The sequence below is a fragment of the Miniopterus natalensis genome, chromosome 7 (genome assembly GCF_054644295.1).
Source record: "Miniopterus natalensis isolate mMinNat1 chromosome 7, mMinNat1.hap1, whole genome shotgun sequence".
NCBI lineage: Eukaryota > Metazoa > Chordata > Mammalia > Chiroptera > Miniopteridae > Miniopterus > Miniopterus natalensis.
In genome coordinates, this window is record NC_142087.1 from 74660599 (window position 1) to 74684628 (window position 24030).

The following is a 24030-nucleotide window of genomic DNA, read 5'->3' on the forward strand; positions in this document are numbered from 1 at the left end:
TTTTCCTGTAATGTTAATTATCAGGAAAACTAATATTTTACAATGTCCTGGTAGACCAGCATCATGAGGTGGCAGAATGTACCCAGGAGCCAGTAGTCAATTAGTGTCACTTACTGGCCCTCAACTGTCAGACAAGCTTCTGAAACTCTCTGAGCCTTCCTACGTGCAACATTCTCTTGAGGATTAGAAATAAGTTAAAGTGACAAATCCTGGGAAAAGAGGCTCAACAAATAATTATTAATTGCTCCCAATGTTTGGTTTAATCCAGTAGTGTCCATAATGAGGTGTGTGTACAAAAATCCATTGGGAGGCAACAGAAAATAGTAGTAGGATTTATGTTTCTATTTCATTTTAATCTCACTGTTTTATAATTTCTATTTTTTGTGTATATTTTAAAATACATTAATATAGTAACACTGTTTTATAATAATTAGCATTTGTAACTTGAAAATGCATGCTCAATTCTTTTTACTGATAGGAATATACAATTATTTCCACCTGGTGGCCAGTTGTGTGGCATAAATTAATTTCTCCTAACATTGGACCTCAATCTCAAAATGTAATACTGCACCATAGTTTAGTCCTAGGACTTCTCAAAAGGATTATTTACTCAAGTAATAATAATAATATTAATAGTAGTAATAATATATTTTACAAAGCTTTCTAGTGCCTCATAAATAATAATATAAAAACAAGCTTAGGCAATAGAATTATTACTGATTTTCAAATGTTACTGCTTCATATGTAATATGTGTTAATCATGGTATTAAAGTTTGGTGTACATTTACAAGGGAAAATGAAAGTTGAGGTTTTAGTAGAGCAGAAAAATGCTAGCTTTAAAAGTGAAATCTGAAACCACAAAAAGAGGTTCAGCTTTCCTGGTATTCAGGAATGATTACTGCAGGCAGATTGACTGCAAATGCAAATTGAAACCTTAAAGTACAACTTCTTGCCCACCATATTGGCAGAAATATTTAAAGTCTGATGATTATCCAGGGTTGGTGAGGATGTGGGGATTGCTCTAGTGGAAAGTGGTACTGCCACTTTGGAGGACAATTTGGCAGCATTTTCAGAGATTTAAAAAAGCTCATGCCATTCATTGTCTCTTGATCCACCTTAGGGCAGCACTGTTACACAAGAGGCATGCACAAGCGTGTTCATTGCAGTACCACTGTTAATAGCAAACAGTTGGAGACAGCCATCATTAGGGGAATAGTTTTTAAAATGTGACTTTTTGCCCTGACCGACGTGGCTCAGTTGATTGAGCGTCTTTCCGTGCATCGAAAGGTTGCCAGTTAGATTCCTGGTCAGGGCACATACCCAAGTTGTGGGTTACCCCGGTCAGGGTGCAGGAGGCAACTGATTGATGTTTCTCTCTCACATTGATGTCCCTCTCTCCCTCCCTCTCCGTTCCTCTCTCTCTAAAATCAGTAAAAACATTTTTTTTAATGTGACTTTTAAATAAATTAAAATGTAATTCACATACCATAAACTTCACAATTTCCAAGTGTGCAATTCACTGCTTTTTTGTATAGTCGCAGGGCTGTGCAACCACTACCACCATGTAACTCCAGAACATTTTCATTACTCCAAAAAGAAACCCTCTACCCATTTGCAGTCACTCCCCACTTCCCCCTTTCCCCTTCAGCAACTGCTAACCAGCTTTCTGTCTCTGTACATTTGCCTGTTCTGGACATTTCACATAAGTGGAATCATACAATCTGTGGTCATTTTTTATAACAGTTTTATTCAGATATAATTCACATAGCATACAAGTTACCCATTTAAAATGTACAACTCAGTTATTTTTAGTATAGTCACAGAATTGACAATCAACTGTAGAACATTTCATCATCCCAAAAAGAAACCCCATGCCCTTCAGCTATTGCCCCCAAAGCCCCACTCCTCAGTCCTAGGCAATCATTTCTGTCTCTATAGATTTGTCTATTCTGGATATTTCATATAAATGGATCATAAAATATGCCTTTTGTGTCTAGCTTCTTTCACTTGGCAAGTTTTCAAGATTCATTCACATTACAGCATGAATTAGTGCTTCATTCCTTTTTATTCCCAGATAATATTCCATTGTGTGGATAGCCCACATTTTTTTATCCGTTAATCAGTTGATAGACATTTGGGCTGTATCCACCTTTGGGCTGTTATGAACAATGCTGTTGACTAACATCCACGTACAAGTTTCTGTAGGAAAGTTTGTTTTCAGTTGTCTTGGTGGAACTCCTGAGTCCTGTGGTAACTCAGTTTAACTTTTCAAGGAACTGCCAAACTGTTTGCCCACAGCAGTTGCACCATTTTACATTCCCACCAGCAATATATGAGGGTTCCAATTTCTCTATAGCCTTGACAACACTTGTTTTCCACATTTTAAAAATTATAGCTATCCTAGTGGATATGAAGAGGTATCTCATTGTGGTTTTGATTTGCATTTCCCTGATGACTAATGTTAAGCATGTTTTCATGTGCTTGTTGGCCATTTGTATATCTCCTTTGCAGGAGTATCTATTCAACCTGTGGCATTTTTATGTTATGCTATAGAGCTCTTAAAAGGAATGAGGCAGATCTGCATGTAATAATCCCTGATATATTATTACATATAGATCAAGACTTAACACTGAGCAAAATAGCAAATAGAAAGATACATTACAGCACTGTAAATTTTATATAAATACACACGGGTGTGCCTTGTGTGTACACGCACACACAAACACACTAGGACTGTATGGTTAAATATAAATGTAAGGGAGTAGAGAAGGGTCTGGTAGAATATTCCCCAAACCTATCAAGATGGTTGGTTACCTTGGGGCAGGAAGACAGTTAAGATGAGAGTGGAGGGTGGGATCTCATCAAAAGGGATTTTTGTCTTTTTCATAACATTTTACAAAGTATTAATGAACTATTTGCTTAATAAAAATGTGTATAAAACTCCTTAAAATGTACGTGCAATTTGAAGAGGTAAGGAAAAAGGAGCAGTTGGGGAGCTCTGGCTGGAGAGGAGTTAGAATCAGCACTTTCCTGCCATCTGGCAAGTGAATGTACATCTTACAGCTCCTATTCTGCAAATATGGTCATTGACTCCCTTTATAGCTCAGATCTCTTTTGTCTTGGTCTCTTTTTCAAAGTAATTTTATTACTCTTTTAATAATATATAACAATTCAAATAGTATAGAGGTTTATAAATTTAAAATTGCTCATCTCCTCTCTTCACCTCAAGTCCCTCCTTCCCCATGGCAATTCATGTTAGTGTGGCTCCTTTTCCCAGTAAATTTCTATGTTCAAGTATTTTCTCCTAACCCCTCCCAATAAGGTGTGTTTCTTCAGCTTTCCATAGTTGAGGGGGGAATGCTCCTTCCTCTGTAGGGGAAAGGGGAGTCTTTGTCGTTAAGTGTCTATGACAGTGGTCTTCAGGCTTGCTTTGTGTCACCCCGCCCAGAGATCGTGATTCAGTAGGCCTGGTGTTCTGCTCTGGTGTCTTTAATTTATAAAAAGCTCCCATGGTGATTCTGATGAGCCAACAGGGTTAAGAATCATTTACCTAGTGAGTAACATAGCAGTCATAAATTGTACCCGTGATGCTTGTTTGAGAATCACTTTATGAGAGAAGAATGAGGCTGTCAGTTTTATGGAAGCATGCCTGAACTTAGATGGTCTGATTTGTTCCAGGAATTTCACAGAATTTTTACTTTAGGTTATTTTCAGCATTGGGACCTTATCTCTAACTAAATACTCTACACTGAGCTGCCATCTGAGCCTGAGAAAGTGATCTTAGGTTCATTCTTGAAAATGGCAGGACTAAGGGGCAAACTTAGCTCATAAGATTCCTCCTGTTTCACATTGAAAATGGGTGGATGTAGAAAAAAACGAAAGATGTTATATCTTCTGTGTCACACAGACCGCCCTTAGGTCCTATTTTGTAAAGCTTTTTCTCCCCCCCAGGTTTTTGTAGACTTCATTATAGTATGTTTGCCTAAGATGCAAGGGAGAAAGTAATGTAACTCATAAAACTTCACACTGATTTCCATTCTTGTGTTTTCAGACATGAAACTTGCAGAAATCCATAAAAGTCATTTAGAGGCATAATAATATTCAGTTTCTCTAGAATAATAAACCTGAGTAATCTTTCGCATACCTTAAATTTATATTAAACTTACATTTTCTCTTCTAGGTATTCTCATGGGAGCAGTTATAAAAATTATAGAGTTTAAAAAACTGGCAAATTGGAAGGTAGGTTAGCCCAACTGTTCATTTTTTAACATAATTACAATTTTTATTGGTGGTTCTTAATTATAGTAACACTGATGGTTATGGTGCCTTTCTTATCAGTAAAGTTTACATTATCACATTAATTTATTTAACATTCTATTAGATTAGGATTGATACCTTTTATCTGAGGATTTTTTTTAAAGCATATATCTTTTTGGTTGACATGGGAATGCTCAATGTTGTGTTATTTATGCACATTTTTATAATCTTAGGGAAAGGCTCTAATTAGCATTCTTTTATTTTTAATTAATTAATTAATTAACTTGAGAGAGCGATAGAAACGATGATTGGTTGCCTCCCTCATTTGCCCCAACCAGGGACCGAACACGCAACCTGGGCATGTGCCCTGACCGGGAATTGAACCCGTCACCTTTTGGTGTATGAGACGACACTCCAACCAACTGAGCCACACCAGCCAGGGCTCTAATTAGCATTAAATATTAAACAATGTTTATTGCTCCCGATTCCACTCTCACAGCTGAGAATAATAAAGCATGCTTTGTCTAGCCTGTAGAACTTACAGAATGCTTTACAAACTATAGCTCATATTGTCCTCAAGATGTCCATGGGAGTAGATTGAGTATTATCACCACCCTATGTTTACAGATGAGGAAAGTAATGCCCAGAGAAGTCAGGACATATCTAACATCACAGAACTAGAAAGTGGCTGAGTTGAGTTGTGTGTCCACTCCCTCTGACCCTGTGTATTCTATATTTTCTCCACTGTACTATGCTGTCCTCAGTTTGTGGATGTCCATACCTTTGTGTTTATACAATGGTCATTAGAAAGTGAGCATCATCTTTAACATTCTATTAGATTAGGGTTGATACCTTTACATCTGAGGATTTTTTTAAAGCATATATCTGTTTTAATTGAAACCTGAATTTCAACTTAAACTTGAGCATCCATATTGAGTAGCGAGATTAACAGGTATGTTACAAAATTGAATTTGTGAATGGAAATAAGGTCCATTTCAAAATATTAAAGAATTAGATGGTTAAAATTGTATCACATTTGAGCCCCACCTAAGATTAATTTGCCTGTTAAGCTGTAGAGTGAACTTTGTAAAACAAGCCATATAGTCTGACCTAAAACACAATTTGAAACTGTTATAAATATTATTCAGGAAATATTTATGTATTAAATAAATCATCAAGTGTATATTCAACTCCTAATATTACAGAACTCCTCTCAGCTGGCTGCAGCTGGGCAGGCCCCACTGGAGCACATTGTGAATACTGTCTCTGCCTTCCTACCACTTGTTAAATTTCACCATCCCCTCTGTGGCTCTTCTGAGGCCATGGGGTACAGACTAGAACCTTTCTCTCCTCCTAGGCTTGTTAGAGCCTGATATGTAGAGAATTGTACCTAACACATTTTGTTTCATTTTATCAAAATTGGAATTGATTTAAAAACAATTGAAAGTTGTTTGATTTTAAAATATTATTAATCTACATAAAATTCTGGAACTTTCATGTAAAAATCTGAACTTCTAGCTTCTCTTGAAAAAGCAGCTCTCTTAACACCAGCCCACATTCTGCCCAGCAGAGATCCTAGGCACCACGATGAAGCTGCTCCCCTGGTAACACTGTGTGGCCCCCCAGAAGCCTTTGACTTGGTGACCCCAGCACTAGTAGCAGGAGGAGGGGAGGGGAGGTTATCTCTCACTTTTAGTTTTATATGCTTCGGTGTTAATTGAATTTATTTTTCAAGATGTTTCTTTTCAAGTTAAAATAATAGTAATACATTTAATAGTACAGACAGGTGATCCAAAGCCAGGTGATAAATTAAGTGCTTACAGAGCCATCCAGGCAACCAGTGCTTGACCTCAGAGAAGGGCAAAGTTTCTAGTGGGGATGGTTGGAGCAGGCTTCCTGGAAGAACAGGTGTTTGTGTAAAGCTGAAGCGGGAAGCAGGACACCTGTTTGGAACCTGGGTGCTTTAGGGAGCAATTGAAGATAAGAAAAACAAGGAGTTGGTGTTTTTTCTCCAAGAAGTTCTATTTTCAGACTATCTCACTGGGCCTGCCTTCTACCTATATTGTCATATGCTTAATATATTTCTTTAAATCAACTTGCTTTTTTATTTATATACATTTTTTTAGCAGTTTTTTTAAACTTTATTGTGGCAAAATATACATAAAATTTACCATTTTAGCCATTTTTAAGTATACAATTCAGTAGCATTAAATTCACCCACAATGTTATATAATCATCACCACTCTGTTTCCAGAACTTTCCATCATCCCAAGTAGAAACTTTGCCCATTAAACAACCCCCATTTCTCCCTTGCTACTTCCTATTCTTTTTTTGTAGCCCTATTCTACTCTCTTTCTTTATGAATTTACCTATCCTAGGTACCTCATGTAAGTGAAATCATACAGTATTCAGCCTGTTGTATCTGGCTTATTTTACTTATCATGTGGTTTTTAAGGCTCTTCCATGTTTTCGCATGTATCAGAATTGCCTTTCTTTTTACGGCTGAATGATACTCCGTGTATGTCTGTACCACGCTTTGTGTATCCATTCATTTGTTGATGGATCCTTGGGTTGTTTCCACCTTTTGGCTGTTGTAAATAATGCTGCTATGAACACTGGTATACTATATATATATATATATGTATTTTAAAGGGAACATCATAATAGAGTTTTAAGAGGAAAACCAATATCGTTTTTATAGATAAACAAAGGAGTACATGTGCCTGCCAAAGCCTCTAAGGTCAAGCCTGTTCTCTTTGGCAAAAAGAAAGGCCAGCCCGGCCGGGCGTGGCTCAGCGGTTGAGCGTCGACCTGGGATCCAGGCGATTGGGGCTCGATTCCTGGTCAGGGCATATGCCCGAGTTGTGGGCTTGATCAATGCCTCTCTCATCATTGATATTTCTGTCTCTCTCTCTCCCTCTACTTTCCTCTCTCTGAAATCAATAAAGATATAGTAAAAAAAAAAAAAGAGAGAGAGAGAGGTCAGCACACTGGAGAGAGGCTGTACTCACTGTAGCTCCAGACTGAGGTGGCTTTGACTTAATTGCGATTGAAAAGAATCCAAAGGGGCTGACTTTCTCAGTCTGCAGGGTCAGAGGTGTCTGACACACACTTCTCAAGTGCAACCAAAAATCACCTCAGACTATTGGGGGGGAGATGTTGCCAGAAGGAACCGGGGAGCTTTCCATAACACTATTCATCTTATGGTGGTGGATGCATTTCCTGTGGCTGTAACAAATTACCACAAACTGGGTGACTTAGAACAACTGAGATTATTCTCTCATAGTTCTGGAGGTTAGAGATCTGAAATCAAGGTGTTGGCAGAGCCACACTCCCTCTAGGGAGTGAGTCCAGGCTCGCGGCGGGGAATCCTTCATTGCCTCTTCTAGCTCCTACTGGTCCCAGGCGTTCCTTGGCTGTGTTTCTGCCTCAGTCCATCTTCACAGGGCCTTCTCTGTGTCTGTGTGTCCTTTTCTATCCCTAGTGAGGGTACTCTCAGTGGGTTTGGGGCCCACCCTAATCCAGTATGATCTTATCTGGATTCTTTGCTTAATTACATCTGCAAAGACCCATTTTCCAAACCAAGGTCACATTCTGAGGTTCCAGGTGGACATGAATTGGGGCTGGAGGACAGACACTACACAATCCATTATAGGTGGGTTTTCCTTTTTCCCAGGGGAGGTTTAGTTTTTGAAACTCCAAAAGAATCTATACAGTAACCCCACTGCACAGATCCTCAGAATTGGTTGCCCCACAAAACAGAGATCAGCCCATTTCTTTTCACATGGTCCCAGTCTGAGTCATGAGCTTGTTGTACAGGCAGTTATTTTAAGACTTAATCAGAAGTCATCATTTGCTTCTATTTTGAGCCTTTTTTAAATGTTATTTTAGTCTTTATGGTAACAGCTGTACATTTGTAAGAATACATTTAGTGATTCTTTTCAATAGGGATTTTTGACAAGAAACCAGACTGCCAAGATTCTGACATAGAAATTTTCATATGAAAAAGGGCCTGATTCTGCAGTGTTTAATAGACTGTCCATTACATATATTCATTTTGAGCTTGAGGACAAATATGTATTTTCCCCAGTCCACCAACAATTAGAGAAATGGATTAATATAGAAAATCCAAGTGTTATTTCATCCTGCCAAAGATGGCTATATCTAGAATACTTTTAATAATCAGACTTAATATTTCAATCTGAAAGTGTGGTGAGGGACTGGCTTGATAGCCATGTCCCAAGTCGTGAGGGCATCTGGTGGGTACTCTTATCACAGGCAGATTTAGGAAAATGGCAGAGTTGTCAGTGACAGGTGGAGAAAAGGCGGGGCTTAGACGTGGGGAGGGTTTCCTCGTCCTCTAAGTGGATTGTTTTAGGGCTTGCCATTACCTTTATCCTGGAGGGGGCCAATGTGTGGACTTGTTTTTGAAAATGTTCTATTTGAATTGAAATGTTTTCTATATTAAAATTAATTTTTTTTCCTTAGTAAAGGCTAAAAAGCATATGACTGTGTATTTGGAAGCACTTCATTCTGATTTTTCTTTCGCTGGTCACCTGTTAAACTCCCTTGTCCTACATTTTTAAATGCACTTGTATGGAGGGGGGTGGGGGAGCATGTGTTTTCTTTTTTTTTGCCTGTCTTCCTGTTTGGTGTTTTTATTTAAACATGGTAGTTATTTAAACACAATATGTTTCCAATGGGCCAGGCCTGCGAGAAGAATTACTTTGGCTCTTCATTGATGGATTTATTTCTTAATTATACAAATCCCATGCCTCTGAATGTACCCATTTTATATTTATAGGAAGAAGAAATGTTTCGTCCAAATATGTTTTTCCTTCTGCTGCTTCCACCCATTATATTTGAGTCAGGATATTCGTTACACAAGGTAAGGCTCAGGCACACATTAGTGGTTTGGTCTGGATCACTTCCCGTGTTGGTAAGGCAAGTTCTGTAAAAGCCTGGGTATTAATTTAGCAGTGGTGTCTGGGTGCGCATCCTGGGTGTGCATGGTGGAAGCTGGACCGAACTGCCTGACTTGTGGACAGGAGCAGACATGTCAATGGGCTGCTTTCATGGTTTCAGGCAGCGTGACTTATTCAACTAGTGTTTGCCATAGAAGGGTGCTTTTCGTAGGAAGATGGCCAAGGTGAATTTGAGTTGTACTCGGACAACAGAGACATTGACTCTTCTTGTCAGACAGAGACAGACACATGTTAAAAGGATAGATTGTGTCGTAGGTGGTCAGGGACATGTGCCCTGGGCCTTTTGACTCTCTCAGCTCACCATGTTGGACCTTTCTCCCTCCTTAGGCCACTTGTCCTTCAGCGTCTCCCCTCTCAGTACCCTGCCCTGGGCCTCAACCCCCAGCTGATATTCCCCTTCTCCACTGTCCTCTGCACAGTTCCCTGCTTTGCCTTGTCATTTCTGGTCTCTGTCCTCTAACTTCCAGTGGGACTCTTTCTGCCTGGGCAGGAGCTTCACACTTTTAAGCCAGTCTAGTTTTGTGTGTGTGCATGGGTTTTTTTTCTTTGTCTATGAGCTTTCTTTGAATATAAATGTATTTAAGTTTTAAAATAGATGATGCAACTTAAAATGTTAGTGATACAGAAGTTATTTTGTGAGTATGATAAAAAATTGTGACGGTTGAAAGGACTAAGATTTGGCCTACCCTTGGAGAGAGGAAAGAGCCTGGACTTGAGAGCCAGAGACCTAGATCTAATCATGTGCTGCCCCCTATGGATTCCTTTTGGACACAGTAGAAATTAAAAACAAAAAACGAAAGACCGAAAAACAACCACCCCAAACTCTCCTCTCAGGTTGCTTTGAAATTTACACTAGATGAAAGAATATATGCAAAGCACCACCCACCACAGTAAATAAATGATAGTGCTTCTTGTTATTAATAATAATATCTATTATTACTAATATTAATATTATTAGTAGTATTGTGAACAATAACATAATAAACTTGAGAGTTAAATTTGTCAAGAGAGTTTTGGTTAAAACATTCAAATTAATCTTTAATTTTTCACCTGAGTACCAAAGCAAAAATATTCTAAAATGTTCAGTCCAGATTTTTTTTTTTTAATGTTATTTTATTGTACATCTAGCCATGTAAAATGTGAAAGGAAGTTTAATGTTAAAAAAAAAAAATTCCCATCCTGGCCTGCGTGGCTAAGTGGTTAGAGCGTGTTCACTCACAGCCGCCCCCCCACATGGATATTTTCTCCTGTCTTCCCCCCCCACACACACTCTCTCTGAAAAGCAATGGAACAAATATCCTCAGGTGAGGATTAACCAAAAAATTTCCCAAGTCTTACAAACTCTTACTGACATCAGGTAATTGTTAAAGAGAAAACAAGAAGGAATTAAAGGTCATGTCTTTTACTCTTTCATTTCTTTCATTTTGTAAATAACTCTTAAAAGAACTATCAGCCGATTATGAAAATATTTCAAAACAATGTTGAGGAAATGGATTTGATTTTGACTTAAAAACACACCTTGATTAGTGTGTTAGAGCATGGAAAGTTTTCTAATTTTTTGGAGGGAAGGGAAATAAACTTGTTCAGAATTTGTGGAAAATAATAGTTTCTTTAAAAATAATTTCTTGACTTGGGGTGGTGAACACATAATACAGTATACAGATGATGTATTAGAGAACTGTACACCTGAAACCCATATAATTTTTTAACCAATGTCACCCCAATAGATTCAATTTAAAAAAATAATTTCTTTGAAGATGGCTTTCCAGCAGAAAACGTGGTGATTTATGTGAAAGGGACTAATGTGATTTAGAAATGCAAATTCAGAGACTGTCTACTTCTTACCCTCCCCCAAAGAAGATAGTAGACTGTCCACTTCTTACCCTCCCCCAAAGAAGATAGGAAGTCAACTCTGAATGTTTTCCTTTAATATTGCTGTATTTGCTAATTTAAATTTGGATTTAGAATAAAAAATTCAGTAAGACTATTCTAAGTTGATATGCATTAGGTAGGCAGGTATTGGCTCTTTAAATTATTAATATCATACAAAGAATAGGACATTAATTTTGTCAGAAACAGGTAAATCCACTTTGTATAGCAAAGGGAAGTTCTTATAGTGTGGTAACTTGTATTTGGGTAAATTTCAATATCCAGATTAATATTAACCAACTATATATATTTTATCAGAATTAGCTCCCTATAAACAGACCAAGACTTAGTTTAATCTTTTTTAAAATAACAAAATACAGCAGCTTTTTGCAAAGAAGAACTCATAGATGAAAGCCTTTTGTTTAGAAAAAACAAATTATTGTTTGCCTTGAGTTATTTGAAAGTTCTTTGTGCGCTGAGAATTGATATGCCAAACAGAGTAATTGAATGTCAGATTATGGGCAGCCAAATCAAAATTGCAGCAAATGAAGCAAAGAAACTCCCTGAAGGAGATAGGATTAGTGGGTGTCAGTGTTGAGCTGAGTACATCCTTTTGAAATCAGCTTTAAAATGTCAGTCCCTGTTGTGACTTCACTGTTCTTGAGTGAAGAAAAGATGGGATGTCTTGTCCATGCCCACAGTCAAGGGGTCATCAAGGTTCCCTGGTATTGCTCCTAAGTGGGTCCACAGGATTCTAAATAAATAGCTAATTTTCTTAATGTTATGGAAATGTGAAAGATGTGACCATGCTACTTGGACTCAAATATTTTCTTTTAAATGCCATAGAGTATAGATGGAAATATATTTTATCTGTCATATTTATATTTAATGATGATACTAATAAAGTGAAATAAAATTGTTTAAAAGACATGGAAAGCAAAAAGGAGTTTATGATAGTATGACCTACTATCTTGACATTCTTTGTAGTAACGCACCTTTTCTTAATTAAATGAAAAATTATAATTGTATAAACTTTGGGCTTTGATCAGACATGAAACGTGATTAATTCCTTTGGTACCTATTTATTGGGCATCTTGCATCTGACAGGCATTATGATAGTGACTCTATACAAAAGCAGGTGTGGTGTTTGCCCCCCTTGAGCCTGCAGCTAGTGGGAAAGACAGACATCAGTCAAATAGTTACATAAATAAACGTAAATTTTCAGCCATATCAAGTGCTGCCAGGAGAGGGTCGTTGTGTGTTGAGAGCCTAGAACAGAATCTGGCCTTGCTGAGGGATCAGAGAAGGCTTCCCTCAGGAAGAGTGAAAATGTCCTGAGAGCTTAGGATGATTAAAGTTCACCAAGCAAAGAGGAAGGAAGAGTGGTCCAAATCCAGGGAGCACAGTGTGTTTGAAGAACAAAAAGCCACCAGTGTGACTGGCCCCCAGAAAACAAAGGGGGAGGTTAGAGGCCCTCACAGGGATGGAACCATCCAGGCTTTGGTTGGGTTTTAGCTGCACATCAAGTGGAAGTAGGGGGGAGGTCAAAGTGAAGGCAGCAGAATCAGATTTGTCTTTTGCAAAGATCATTCTGGAAGCCCTTGGAGAGTGGAGGGCAAGGAGCCAGGAATAGTTGAGACCTGTTAGAAGTTATTGCAGTGGTCCTGAGGAGAGATGATGATGTCTTGGGCAAGGGCAATGGAGATGGTGATGGAGAGAAGCAGGGAGATGTGAGTGACGTGGGGAAGGTAAAAGCCACAGGACTAGGCTCTGCATTGGATGTGGGTGTGAGGGAAGACTCCCAGGTCCCCAGCTTGCCAGATAAGGTGGGCGACGATGCCCTTCACAGAGAACCAAGAGGGTGAGGAGAGACAGGTGTGGGGGCCATGCCTCCGTTGACTAGACCAGCTTTTCTAACCATTTCTCTCATTTCTCCTCTTTCAAACAGGGTAACTTCTTTCAAAATATTGGTTCCATCACCTTGTTTTCTGTTTTTGGTACAGCAATTTCTGCTTTTGTAGTAGGTGGAGGAATTTATTTTCTGGGTCAGGTAAGAAAAACGTCTTTGAAAAACTTAAGAGCTAGTGCAGGGAGGCGGGGTCAGGGACACCCCATGGGGCCTGGGTTTCACATTCAAGGTAAATGCTCCCCTGGAAGGAAATACAGACTCATGAGGCCCAGTAAAGTCATGCTAAGCTTGTTTCTCAATGTCCTCAGAGAGCTTTGATATCTGGAATTGAGTGAATGCTCCCCATAATCCTCAAAAATATTTGTTTGCTGTTACTTGCAAATCAACATGTCTTAAGTTGGAATACCTAAAAATAAAGCAGACTAGATGCCATCAGGATCTTCAGATTATAACAATATCGGTTGTGTTGTTAGGCACACTGAATCAGGGTTAAATGCTCTTTTTCAAATTAAAATTTGCATTTAAAAAATCATGATTCTGAATGTGTTCACTCAATTCTAACTCATTCATCTGTAGACTTATATACTCTGGATTTTCCACCATTGCTAAACCAGCTCCCAGTGTTACCAATTGGCTGTTCTGTACTTAGGGTTCAGATTATTTGAATTCCTTTAAATCAGACCCACCTGCAAAGGTAGCACCTGTGCTTTGCATTGTGCGCACCTATGCATATCGGTCCTTATCCTTCATGGTCAATAGCAGGAAGCCTTCCTGCCCCAGCTCTGTAAAGTGAGTTTGAGGTTCAGGCAGCTGGGTGACGGGCAGATATCTCTTATGTGTGCCAGATGTGCTTGCTTCTTTTGATGGCTGTAGGCTAACACCCATTCCATCTGAATTTCACCTTTACTGGCTGCCTCAGTGGCACCATAATAAATCTGTCTGTCCTGTAACCTTCATTGCCCAGCTTCTAGTACCAAATGGGAAGAAACTTTAGAGAAGAACACAGTAGATAATTTGGCTTGAAAAATGTAGCATTCTTTGCCATACTTCTGTTGTATGATGATCAGATGCATGTTTAAACTAAAACTTGGGAGTTTTTTAAAATTTTCAAGTGGTTTGAGGACTGAAGATGAATGTCCCTATCCGTTTGTGATAAAGCACTAACGGACATTTTAATCTTCTTGGCTGTTCTCCAGGGGATTTTTTTTGTGTCTGTATGTTTGTGTGTTTTATTTTGCAGGCTGATGTAATCTCTAAACTCAACATGACAGACAGGTAAATCTTTCATACTCTTAACACCCATGGGACTGCTTTAGAGCCAGAGAAAGTGTTCTCCACATTAATCCTTGGACTTGTTTCCTCTCTGTTCTTTTTCTTGTTTTGTTTTGCTGATGATTTCTCTGTAGAATATTCTGAATTAATTTGGGTCTCTGAAATGAATCAAATCTAACTGAGGAAAATTTGAAGACCTCTAGTCAGAGCATTGCTGATTGAAATGATTAATTTAGTTTAATCTTTGAAAGGAATTACTCATGAGTTAACTGCCCCTTGCATACAATCCTCTTCAACCGATTTATGTCTTTTCAATGGCCACAATGAAAAGTTGTCTTCTTGGTGGGTTAGGAAAGGAGGGGGAGATGAGGTGTGAATCTTTACTCTGGAATTTCACCAAGTTTGGGGTGGGGGTGCTGTAGAGGAAGTTCTGTTGTGCATGTCTTCCTTGGCCTGAAGCTGCTCCAGTGAGCCCTCAGAGCTGCTTGCTGTCTAGGAGTCCAGTCCAGGAATTTCCATAATTGGCTTAGCAAGGCCACCTAGGCAGCTGTCTCTCAGAAGGTACCAGATCTAGTGCTGAAAAAGTGCATACGCAGAGTTCAGTCTGTTTTCCCTCTCTGAAAAGTTCAGCAAGGATGCAGCCCTGCTCTGTGTTTCTGCATCCCACAGCCCTTGGTTCTGTCCTGAGGCTGGGGAGCTAGGAAGCAGGGTGAGCGCTCAGCCCCAGGTCCCTCCCATCCGGCCAGCCAGAGCTTTCAGCCTTTAGCTGCACCTTGGGGACTAGACTCTTAGAGCCCTTTTCATGGGAAATGTGCCTCTGATAACGTTAAGTCCAATCTTTTTTCTCCCAGGGACATAAATTTCACAGCTTTGGTTGTGAGATAGTTTTGATATATAAACAAGTAGCAAAAGTCACATTCCTGTTCCATAAGGAGCTGGAAATAAAACAGAGCTGATGCCCTGCATTTTGTAGGTATTTTACCAATGAAAATAAATGTCCCAAGCCCAGTCCAAGTAAAGGAAGAGGTCACAGCATTCATTCCTTCAACCTGTTTGGGGACAGCTGTTAGAGATACAGGAAATGCTTGATAAATTCTTATAAAATTGAATTGGACCGATGGGTGGGATGTTCAGGGGAGAGGAGTAAGAGAATTGTTCTTTGGACAAGCAGAATAGCAACCAGGTAGAGTTTAATTCTCCATGTGCAGACACTTCATTTTCTGTGGAAAGTAACTGTCCCATAGATGGGTAGTGTTCTGGGAAAATTAGCCAGCAGTTGCAAACCCACATAGCTACGGGGCCTGGCAGGGCACATCACAGGGGAAGCTGGCCAGGTGGTGAAAGTGAACCAGAGAGCATGCCCTTTCTGAAAGGGACAGCCACTCTAGCTCCACCTAGAAATTACCCTTATGGGCCCAGAATTACTAGATATTTTAAAAAAAAATTTTTTCAAAAGAGACCAGGTCTTTAGATATTAATAGGAAATTTTCCAGTTTTCAAATGTTGACAATATATTCAGTTTTTCAAAACACCATGTAGGTCAAACATGGGACGCACAGACCTCTGCACTAGAGAAAACATTAAAAAATAACAGAAAACTAAAACTTTGTTGCATTTTATTTTAGTGATATTTCTTCTGGAGAGAGATTTTACTCATTGGTACACCCTGAATTATTTTACCATCCTAGACTGTTTCCTTTTTGTTTTCTTGATGTTGCTATCCTTTGAGATAATGGAATCAAGAAAACACACTTTAAGTTGAACTTGTAGCTTCTGGCCTTTTAAAAAACTGGGCCATGAAATTATGAAATGGAGCAATTGATGGCAAGGTCAAATGACCCCTTAGGTTCAGGCCTCTTGATGACTCAGGCAGGTTCATAGTTCAGACTTTTCATAGACACTGTCAGAAAAGCTCTGTCCCAATTTAGATTTCCAACTAAAGCTAAATGTGTTATTTAATTTATGCAAAGCATTTCCCTCCAACCTTTTATTATGAAAATCTCAAACATGCAGCAAAGGTGGACCTTGTACAGTGGATACCCACGTGACCACCCAGAGTCTATAACCACTAGTTCACCGTATTTGCTTTAACACAGATCTTTCCATCCCTCCATCCCTCTACCCATTCATCAGTCCATCTTCTGGTTCCTGCTCTGATTTCCAGTCCAGGATGCCACAGGACTGTGACAAAGAACATCAGGCAGGCCTCTTCCAGTGCAACTGCAACCTAGCACAAAGTAGCTTTAGCAGAGAAAAAGCAAGTTTGTTGGTTCATAGAACTGAAGTGTCCCCGGAATGATGGCATATGTCATGACAGTCTCCAGGGGCCCACAATGTCAGGGATCTCTCCTCTGTTGTCTCAGCTTAGCTCTTCCCTGATTGACTTTATTCTTGGGCACACTCACTCCATGTGGCAGCATCAATGACCCTGAGCTTACGTCACTGTTCAACCTAATTCCCCATGACCTGGTAAAATGCCTGGTGATGGTCCTCATTCACCAAGCTTGGGTCCCCTGCCCATTCCCAGAGTCCCATGCAATTACATGGATGGAGAGAAAGTAGGGGAGGTGGCTCCCCAAAGGAAAATTTGGGTGCTTTTACCAAAACCAGAGTCCCTGGGTGTTGAGCAGGGAGAAATGTGGCTGTCTGCTGCATGGCACTGGGGGGTGGGGAGGAGTTAGCTGAGCCAGCAAAGCCAGCATACAGCACACAGCCCAGCAGAGACTCCCAGGGCTGTCCCCCACGCCCCCGACTCCCGCTACTTCACAATACACTTTTTAGACATTCCTCTTCCCTTGAGGCCCCTGCGATGTTGCCTTGAGTGATGAGAGTGAGAATAAAAGAGAGAAAAGAAGGTTTGTGCCTAGTTGCAGCACAAGGGCCTCAAGGCCAGCTGCCAAACAGGGCCTCCCAGGTTTGCAGTCCTTTGGTGGCATTACCTGTTCTTCCCTCCATTCCTCTCTCCCTTCCTCCCTCCTGCCTGCTCTCCACTAATCTCTCTGGGCCATGTTCAGTACCAGTCCTGGGAATATACCCATGACTAAAACACAGTGCCCACACCCCTGGGACTCACAGTGAAGGCAAGAGGCAGGTGAAGTCACAGCTCATAACACATGTGACAACTTCTGTGAGGACAAAGTCTGGGAACTGGAGTCTGAGCTGAGACCATCTTTTGGGCCTGGTCCTCAGCTTGAGATCCAGAGACTTTCCTTAAGGTGAGCAGACTCTCCTGCTTGAATTCACTCAGTCAAACTCGCGGGGAGCTACCCAGGAAATCAGAACCCCAGGTTATTGATTTCTGAAGAGAACTGAGCCCAGAGTCCAGTGGCCATCGGGGGCTCTGGTGAAGGCATAGTGGACAGAGCACACTCTGTCCCTAGGCCAAGTGGCTCTCTCTTCCCTCGCAGACTGCAAGCTGGTGAGGGTGGGAAGCAGAGGTGGACAGTCTCTGGCTTACGTCTCATGTCTGGCTGTCTCCCTGGGGCTCCATGTTTTGCCTTGTGTTGGAGAAGGGGGCAGACTAACCATTCTGCTGATGTAGAAAGAAGGCAGTGCCAGGCATAGCAATTGGAGGGAATAGAAGGCTTGCAGAACACTGAGGTAGAAAAAAGACAAATGGGCTCAGAGAACAAGTCATCCAGACTCCTCAGGTGCCCCACCAGGCCCCATGGGGTGATCTGGCGCTGACTCTCTTGTACCCTCTACCGTCTCCTACCACTCACCCTCACCCTCACCATGTAGCTGCCATAGTCGCCTTTTTATTTCTCACGCAGCCAAACTGACTCCCACCTCAGAGGTAGCTTGCTGTTGCCACTGCCCCCAGACCTTGGCCTGGCCACCTGCTTCTTGTTCAGGTCCTTGTTCAGACAAGTCTCATTTCTTCAGAGAGGCCGTTCCTGACCACCCAGTCTAAGTGCCTCCCACCTCCATCCCCTGCCAGGTTACCCTCTCATTCATCACCCTGATTTCCTGTGTAAAACATGCCATTTTCTGAATTAGTCTCAGTCTCGATATTGCTATATCTAGGGGCATGGTCAGGGGCACCAACTCTGAGCCAGTGACCCGTGTTTGAATCCTGGCGCTGCCACTTGTTAGCTGTCCAACCTTGGACAAGTTCCTTAACATCGTTGACCCTCAGTTTTCTCCTATGTAATCAGGGCAGTAATAGTACCATCTTAGAAAGTGGGTTATTGAGTTACTATATGTAAAGTGCTGAAGTGCCTGGGGCATGGTAAGTGCCACATAAGTGTTTGCTGTTATTATTAGCTTCAGTGCCTGAAACACATTAGGCGATGAATACATATTTGTTGGAGGTAATGAGACCTTCGTGGGCACTGTTGATGAGAGCCGCTGGCCTGGTGAGAGGCAGCACTGGGCTTGGTGTCTGCCAGCCAAGCTGCCAATCCTCTGAAGCATGCTGGAGTTGCTGCTGGCTCTTCGCACTTTCTTAGGTGCTACAAATATGAGTGGAGGCTGGGGTTAGTCACAGATGGTGGCAAGAGACAAAGCAGATGTCAGACCCAGGAGCCCATGGGTCATTTGTGGGAGGCCCCTGAGCCATCATGGTTCCAACTGTTCTGACCAAAAAAGGCTGAGAAGTCTAATGCATTTAAGCTAAAGTCTTCCATCCATCACTGGGCAAAGTCTTGATACTTAAAGTGGGAAACTAGGCCATTCCTAACAACTCTTACCCTACAATGTCAGTTCACAGATATCATAAGAGGAAAAAATATACCATCTTCTGTCATTACTTCAGCTACAGTGTGTGTACTATTATGTTATGTCAAATATAGTTCCCAGCTTTAATGCTTTAATATGTGGCCCAAGCAATGAGCTTCACAGAATTTCCCCTTACTATTCCCTTCTTTACAGTTTTGCATTTGGTTCCCTAATTTCTGCTGTGGATCCAGTGGCTACTATTGCTATTTTTAATGCACTTCATGTGGACCCAGTGCTCAACATGCTGGTTTTTGGAGAGAGTATTCTCAACGACGCAGTCTCCATCGTCTTGACCAAGTAAGTGTGCTCTCTTCAAGGGACGGAACTAACGGTCCTTGTAACAGAGGGACAGCTGCTTCCATGCAGCTTCATGTGCAGTTACTTGTCCTCTGGATGATCAGTTCACCTGCTTCTCCATCTTTCTGTCCTGACAAGCCTTGATATGCCCCAGGGCTGTTGTCAAGGTCCAGGGTGATCCGCCTTTTATGACCTACCTCTTAGCAGTAGTTTTGAGGCAGCTTCTCATCTGTATCCTGGAGGTACTTATTAAATGTAGCATCCCCAGGCCTCACCCTCAGAGCTTCTAAGTCAGTGACTAGTCTAGGATGGGTCCTAAGAATTTAGGTTTTTAATCATTTCCCCAGAGGATGATGGAACAGCCCATTGAGGGATTAGAGTTTGGACTGCATTGTTGCAGACAACAATAGACAGAGGCCTTACTCTCCCACTTAGCAGCTGTTGCCGGTCACCTTCCTTTTCACAGCTATAAAAGAAGGTAGTAATACTAATAGGCGTCCCTCCTTAAGATGCTGTTGGGTGGAAGCCACTTTGGAAACCACAAATCTCTTTCAAATGTTCATTGGTATTGCTGCCCTTGTTGATAGGATCTGAGAAATTAAAGGTGAATCATCAAATGTCATTGGGAAAAGGAAATGAATTTAAGATAATTTCAGAGTGTTTATCTGCTACAGGGCTATTTCCTTGAACTCTGCCTTTTGCAGTGTTGATTAGCATGTGTGGGCAGGAGACCCAAACAGTTTTGTCAGAAAACAGAAAAGGCGCCTGTCAAAGCAATTGGAGGGAAGAACCCTGTACAGTGTATCAGACATGAGCCAAGAGAATTTTAGGAGCCAGTCAGTGTTGTTAGAGAATAGAATTTCCACTAACTGAATTCTGACTTGTTTCCTTTATTGCAAGGTTCCTTGCTAAGCATAACACTGTGGTCGTTAGCATTTTCTTAAAAGCTTAATTTTAGACTACATTAGAAATTCTTATATTAGACTAAAGGGATGTTTTATAGTGGAAAGAGCCCAGATTTTGGAGTCGGGCTGACCTGGGTTCAAGTCCTGGTGCTGCCACTTCATAGCTGTGTGATCCTGGGTCAGCTCCTTCACCTCTCTGAGTCACAGGCTTTTCAGTAGTCAGTGAGGGTGGTAATGCCTTGCCCAGGATTGGATTTGATGATTGAATGGTTAAATACAGTGCTAGTGAAAAGCATCTGACATCAATTGATGTGAGACCCTTGCCTCTTCTCTTCCTGCCCCATTGCTGTTTCACTGTTTGCCCTACTTTTAGCCTACTTTTCTAGGAAGAAATTACCAAAGGTTGCATAATTGCAAGAGGTAATCACCAGGCCTAAATTAAACAAACTTTACACTAGTTTTGTTATTCTAAAAGTGGTACATCTATTCCTCATATGAAATTTAGAACACACACAGCAAAGAAAAAAGAAAAATTACACGCATTGTTACCCAGAGATAATTACAGTTAACAATTTGGTAGAAGTATACATATATTTTATTTAGATGGGCTTATATCCTGAATACTGTACAGTAGCTTTTCCATTGAACAGTGTTGATAAAATCATCTCTTATAACATCATTTAACTGGTTACTGAGTACTCCTTTCTATGGATTTACTATGACCTATTTAACCAATTCCCTATTGGCTTTTTCACATTTCTCTTAGTAAAAGTTTCTGTAGCTTCATTAGGAAATTCTCATACATCTGCTACAAGACCTTTAAGAAATCTCATGGCAATATTTTTTTCTTATTTGAGATCTAGCCTGAAAGCTTCTTAGCTTTCTGGTTTTGACTTTTATCTCATATCCTGGCTGCATATATTGAACATTTGTTATAAAGAATTTTGCCCAAATTGGAGTTGACATCATGAGTTATTTTTATACATTAGGAGCTAAACTCAACAGCTTTATCTCTATTTTGTTTTTTAAAATCTGTCAGAAGTAGGACCTTTTCTGAGCTTTTCCATGTCTCTTTGCCACAAAAAGGCCAAAGATTAGGAAATATTGTCTTTTTAAAATGAGAAATGATGGAGTCATTCATTATAAGTAGCCAAAGAGTCTTCCTGGAAAAAAGTGCTTTTGAAGGCCAAGATTAGCTATGATGACAGTTCCCCAAACTGGATCTGTGAACCCCATGCATATATAGTTTCCAGCCTCCACTTCCAGCGCTACCGGGATACAGGCTGGGGTAGGAGTCACTCACCTAAGCCACGTCCGGCCTCACTGACTCTACAGACATGCTACAGGCTGATCATTTACCGTCAGCATTTGGTGAGGGCCCTCTGTGTTCCAGACACCATTCAGACACCAGTTGGACTTGACCAATTCAATCAAAGGTGAGATGCTCACAGACAAGTGAACACAGTGGTGCAGGGGGAAACAATCACTGAAGAATTTGAGGGAGGCTTCTCGGTGAACAGTCTTTTGAGCCATTTTCAGATAGAAGAGGGAGGTAGAGGAGAAAGGGGCATGCTGGGCCTGTCCTTTTTTTTGCATTATAGGAGGGATCTGCTGTCATGTCTTGTTTTTAAGGGTATACTTCATAAACTATCGTTTTCAAAGTGACCGATACATTTATCTTTACAACTGAATATAGGAATGAATTACCCCTTTTTTAATGTTTTCACTTTCATAAGTGCCAGAAAGCTAAGTATATTCTGTTTCTTCATTAACTTTAAATTATTTTTAGCTTTGATTTTGTTACTATGACAATTTATTCTTAAAATAATTGCTGTAGAGGGAACCTCTTGTTCTCTCCAGGTACAGCTTAAGCTCATGAAATGGATCCTGAAGCAGCATTGTCTTATATGCTTAAGGTGTGAGAAACATGATCTGAAAAAATAAAATGTAGAAAATCACCAGACCAGAAAAGTCCAAATTCTACTTTCATTTATCTTGAGTTCAGAAACCATTGGCCTAAGCCTTCTTTGCATAAAAAGAAAGCAGTGACATTAGCTGGTTTACCAGCTGAGGGAGCCATATGTGGTGGGGGCTAGACACTGTATGCATGTAGCCCACAGGTCATTTGGGAACTGGAGGTGATCTTCGCCTTCAAATGCACTTTCCCAGTAAGAATCCTTGTTGGGTCCCAGCACTCCCCAAGTGACCTTCTAGGAAAGAAAAGGAATGGGGGAGATTGTGCATATAGGTAAGTTTGGAAAACATTTGTGTGAAAAAAGATTTCTTTTTTGCAGAACTTTCAGAACCCTTATGTTATATTGTGCTATGAATCTCCATGGAAGGCTTCCTGAGATTATTTGATCAAGCTACTGTTTTGCCAGAGATTATCCTGCTTTATAATTATACTAATTCATGAAATGCAGAATAATGAAGCTGAATACTACTATTGACAATTCTTCGCTTTGTTTACTGATTCAGCAAAAATTTGAGTGTCTTTTGTGTGCTAGGCTCTGCCTTAGGCCCTGGACATATGGCAGTTGAACAGGATTGAGCCTCATGGAATGATTAGTTCTCACATGCTGTGGAAAAGGCAGACAGCAGGAGAGCCTGTAAATGGCTGACCTGTGCAAAGGGGTCAGGGCAGGTGACCGTGAGGAAGTAACACTGACCCTGTGTTCTGAGAAACAAACTGGGAAGTTAGCTGGGGCCAGGGAGGAGTGAAAGGTGACTACAAGGGGGTGCCAGTAACAGTGGAGCCTGCCCTGAATGAGGAGGAGATGGGATCAAGAAGTATGGCAGGGAGAGGAAGCAGGTTGAAACAGCATAGGGATTGGGCTGGGAATAGAAAGTACCAGTGGCCAGGAAACCAAGTTAAGACCAGGTAACTAGAAGGAACCCCAAAATGTTGCCACCCTTCCACTCTCTACTCAGAAACAGAGGTAGCTGACTTTATCTCCCTTCTAACTGCCTGCTTAAACTACCCACCCGCATACACAATTGATCAAGGTTTGACTGCTATACGACCTTCCCCGGGTGGCGGTAACAAGCAGTCTGCCACCTTGCCCCAACAGTGCAGGCGTGAATGTAGTTACCAGGCAGCGCAGCAGGAAAAGGAAGTCACCCCACCCTGAAATGAAAAATTGTGCAAGCCTGGCCTTATCAAAAAGCCTGCCTTATCGTGCAAGCCCACTCTGTCCCCAGCTTATAAAAGCAGCCAAGCAGAGCCAGCCCGAGGGCCAGTTTAGAAGAACATCCTTTTCTCTGTGCTGCCTCCCTTGTGCTCAAGCATAAGCTTAATAAAATCTGTCTGGAAATTTCTCTGGGGTTTCCTCTTGATTTCTGTCTTGGGGAGCCTAAGAACCTCAGCACCATTAACTAGGTTATGCTGCGAATGCTAGGCTTCCTCCTACAAAGCAGCAGGAAACTATTGATGGGTTTTGAACAGACCAGTAACCTGAACAGATGTGAATTTTATGAGGATCATTCATCCTTGAACAAAGCAGGTGAATGGAGAGTGGCATGGTCCCTAGGAAGACAGGGAGGTATATAGAGAGCAATGAGGCATAAATCTAGGGACAGCAGATAGTAGGGCAGGAAGGGAGAGAAGTAGATGGATTTAAGAGACAGTCTGAAGGTAGAATCAGACTGCAAGAGAAGGATATTTAATGAGAATAACTCCATTTAAATGGTAAATGGTTTTCCCTTTGAGGATAAAATCAACAATGGAATTTAATGGCTTCTGACAGTTTTACTTTGTTCTGTTACTTTGTTCTCTTTCAATTCTTCTCCCCAATGCCTCCTAAATCCACCCTCTCTG

The 24030-nt window shown here is 40.9% G+C and overlaps 1 protein-coding gene across 2 annotated transcripts in view; it reads left to right on the forward strand.

Annotated features, from left to right (window-relative positions):
- Window positions 1-24030, forward strand: part of SLC9A8 (solute carrier family 9 member A8) — a 60533-nt gene that overhangs the window by 14399 nt on the left and 22104 nt on the right. For both annotated transcript variants that reach the window (XM_016217405.2, XM_016217406.2), the window contains 5 exons: window positions 4181-4239; window positions 9062-9145; window positions 13060-13161; window positions 14261-14295; window positions 19165-19308. In XM_016217405.2, coding sequence (XP_016072891.1) covers window positions 4181-4239; window positions 9062-9145; window positions 13060-13161; window positions 14261-14295; window positions 19165-19308 — 424 coding nt within the window. The remainder of the gene's footprint in view (window positions 1-4180; window positions 4240-9061; window positions 9146-13059; window positions 13162-14260; window positions 14296-19164; window positions 19309-24030) is intronic.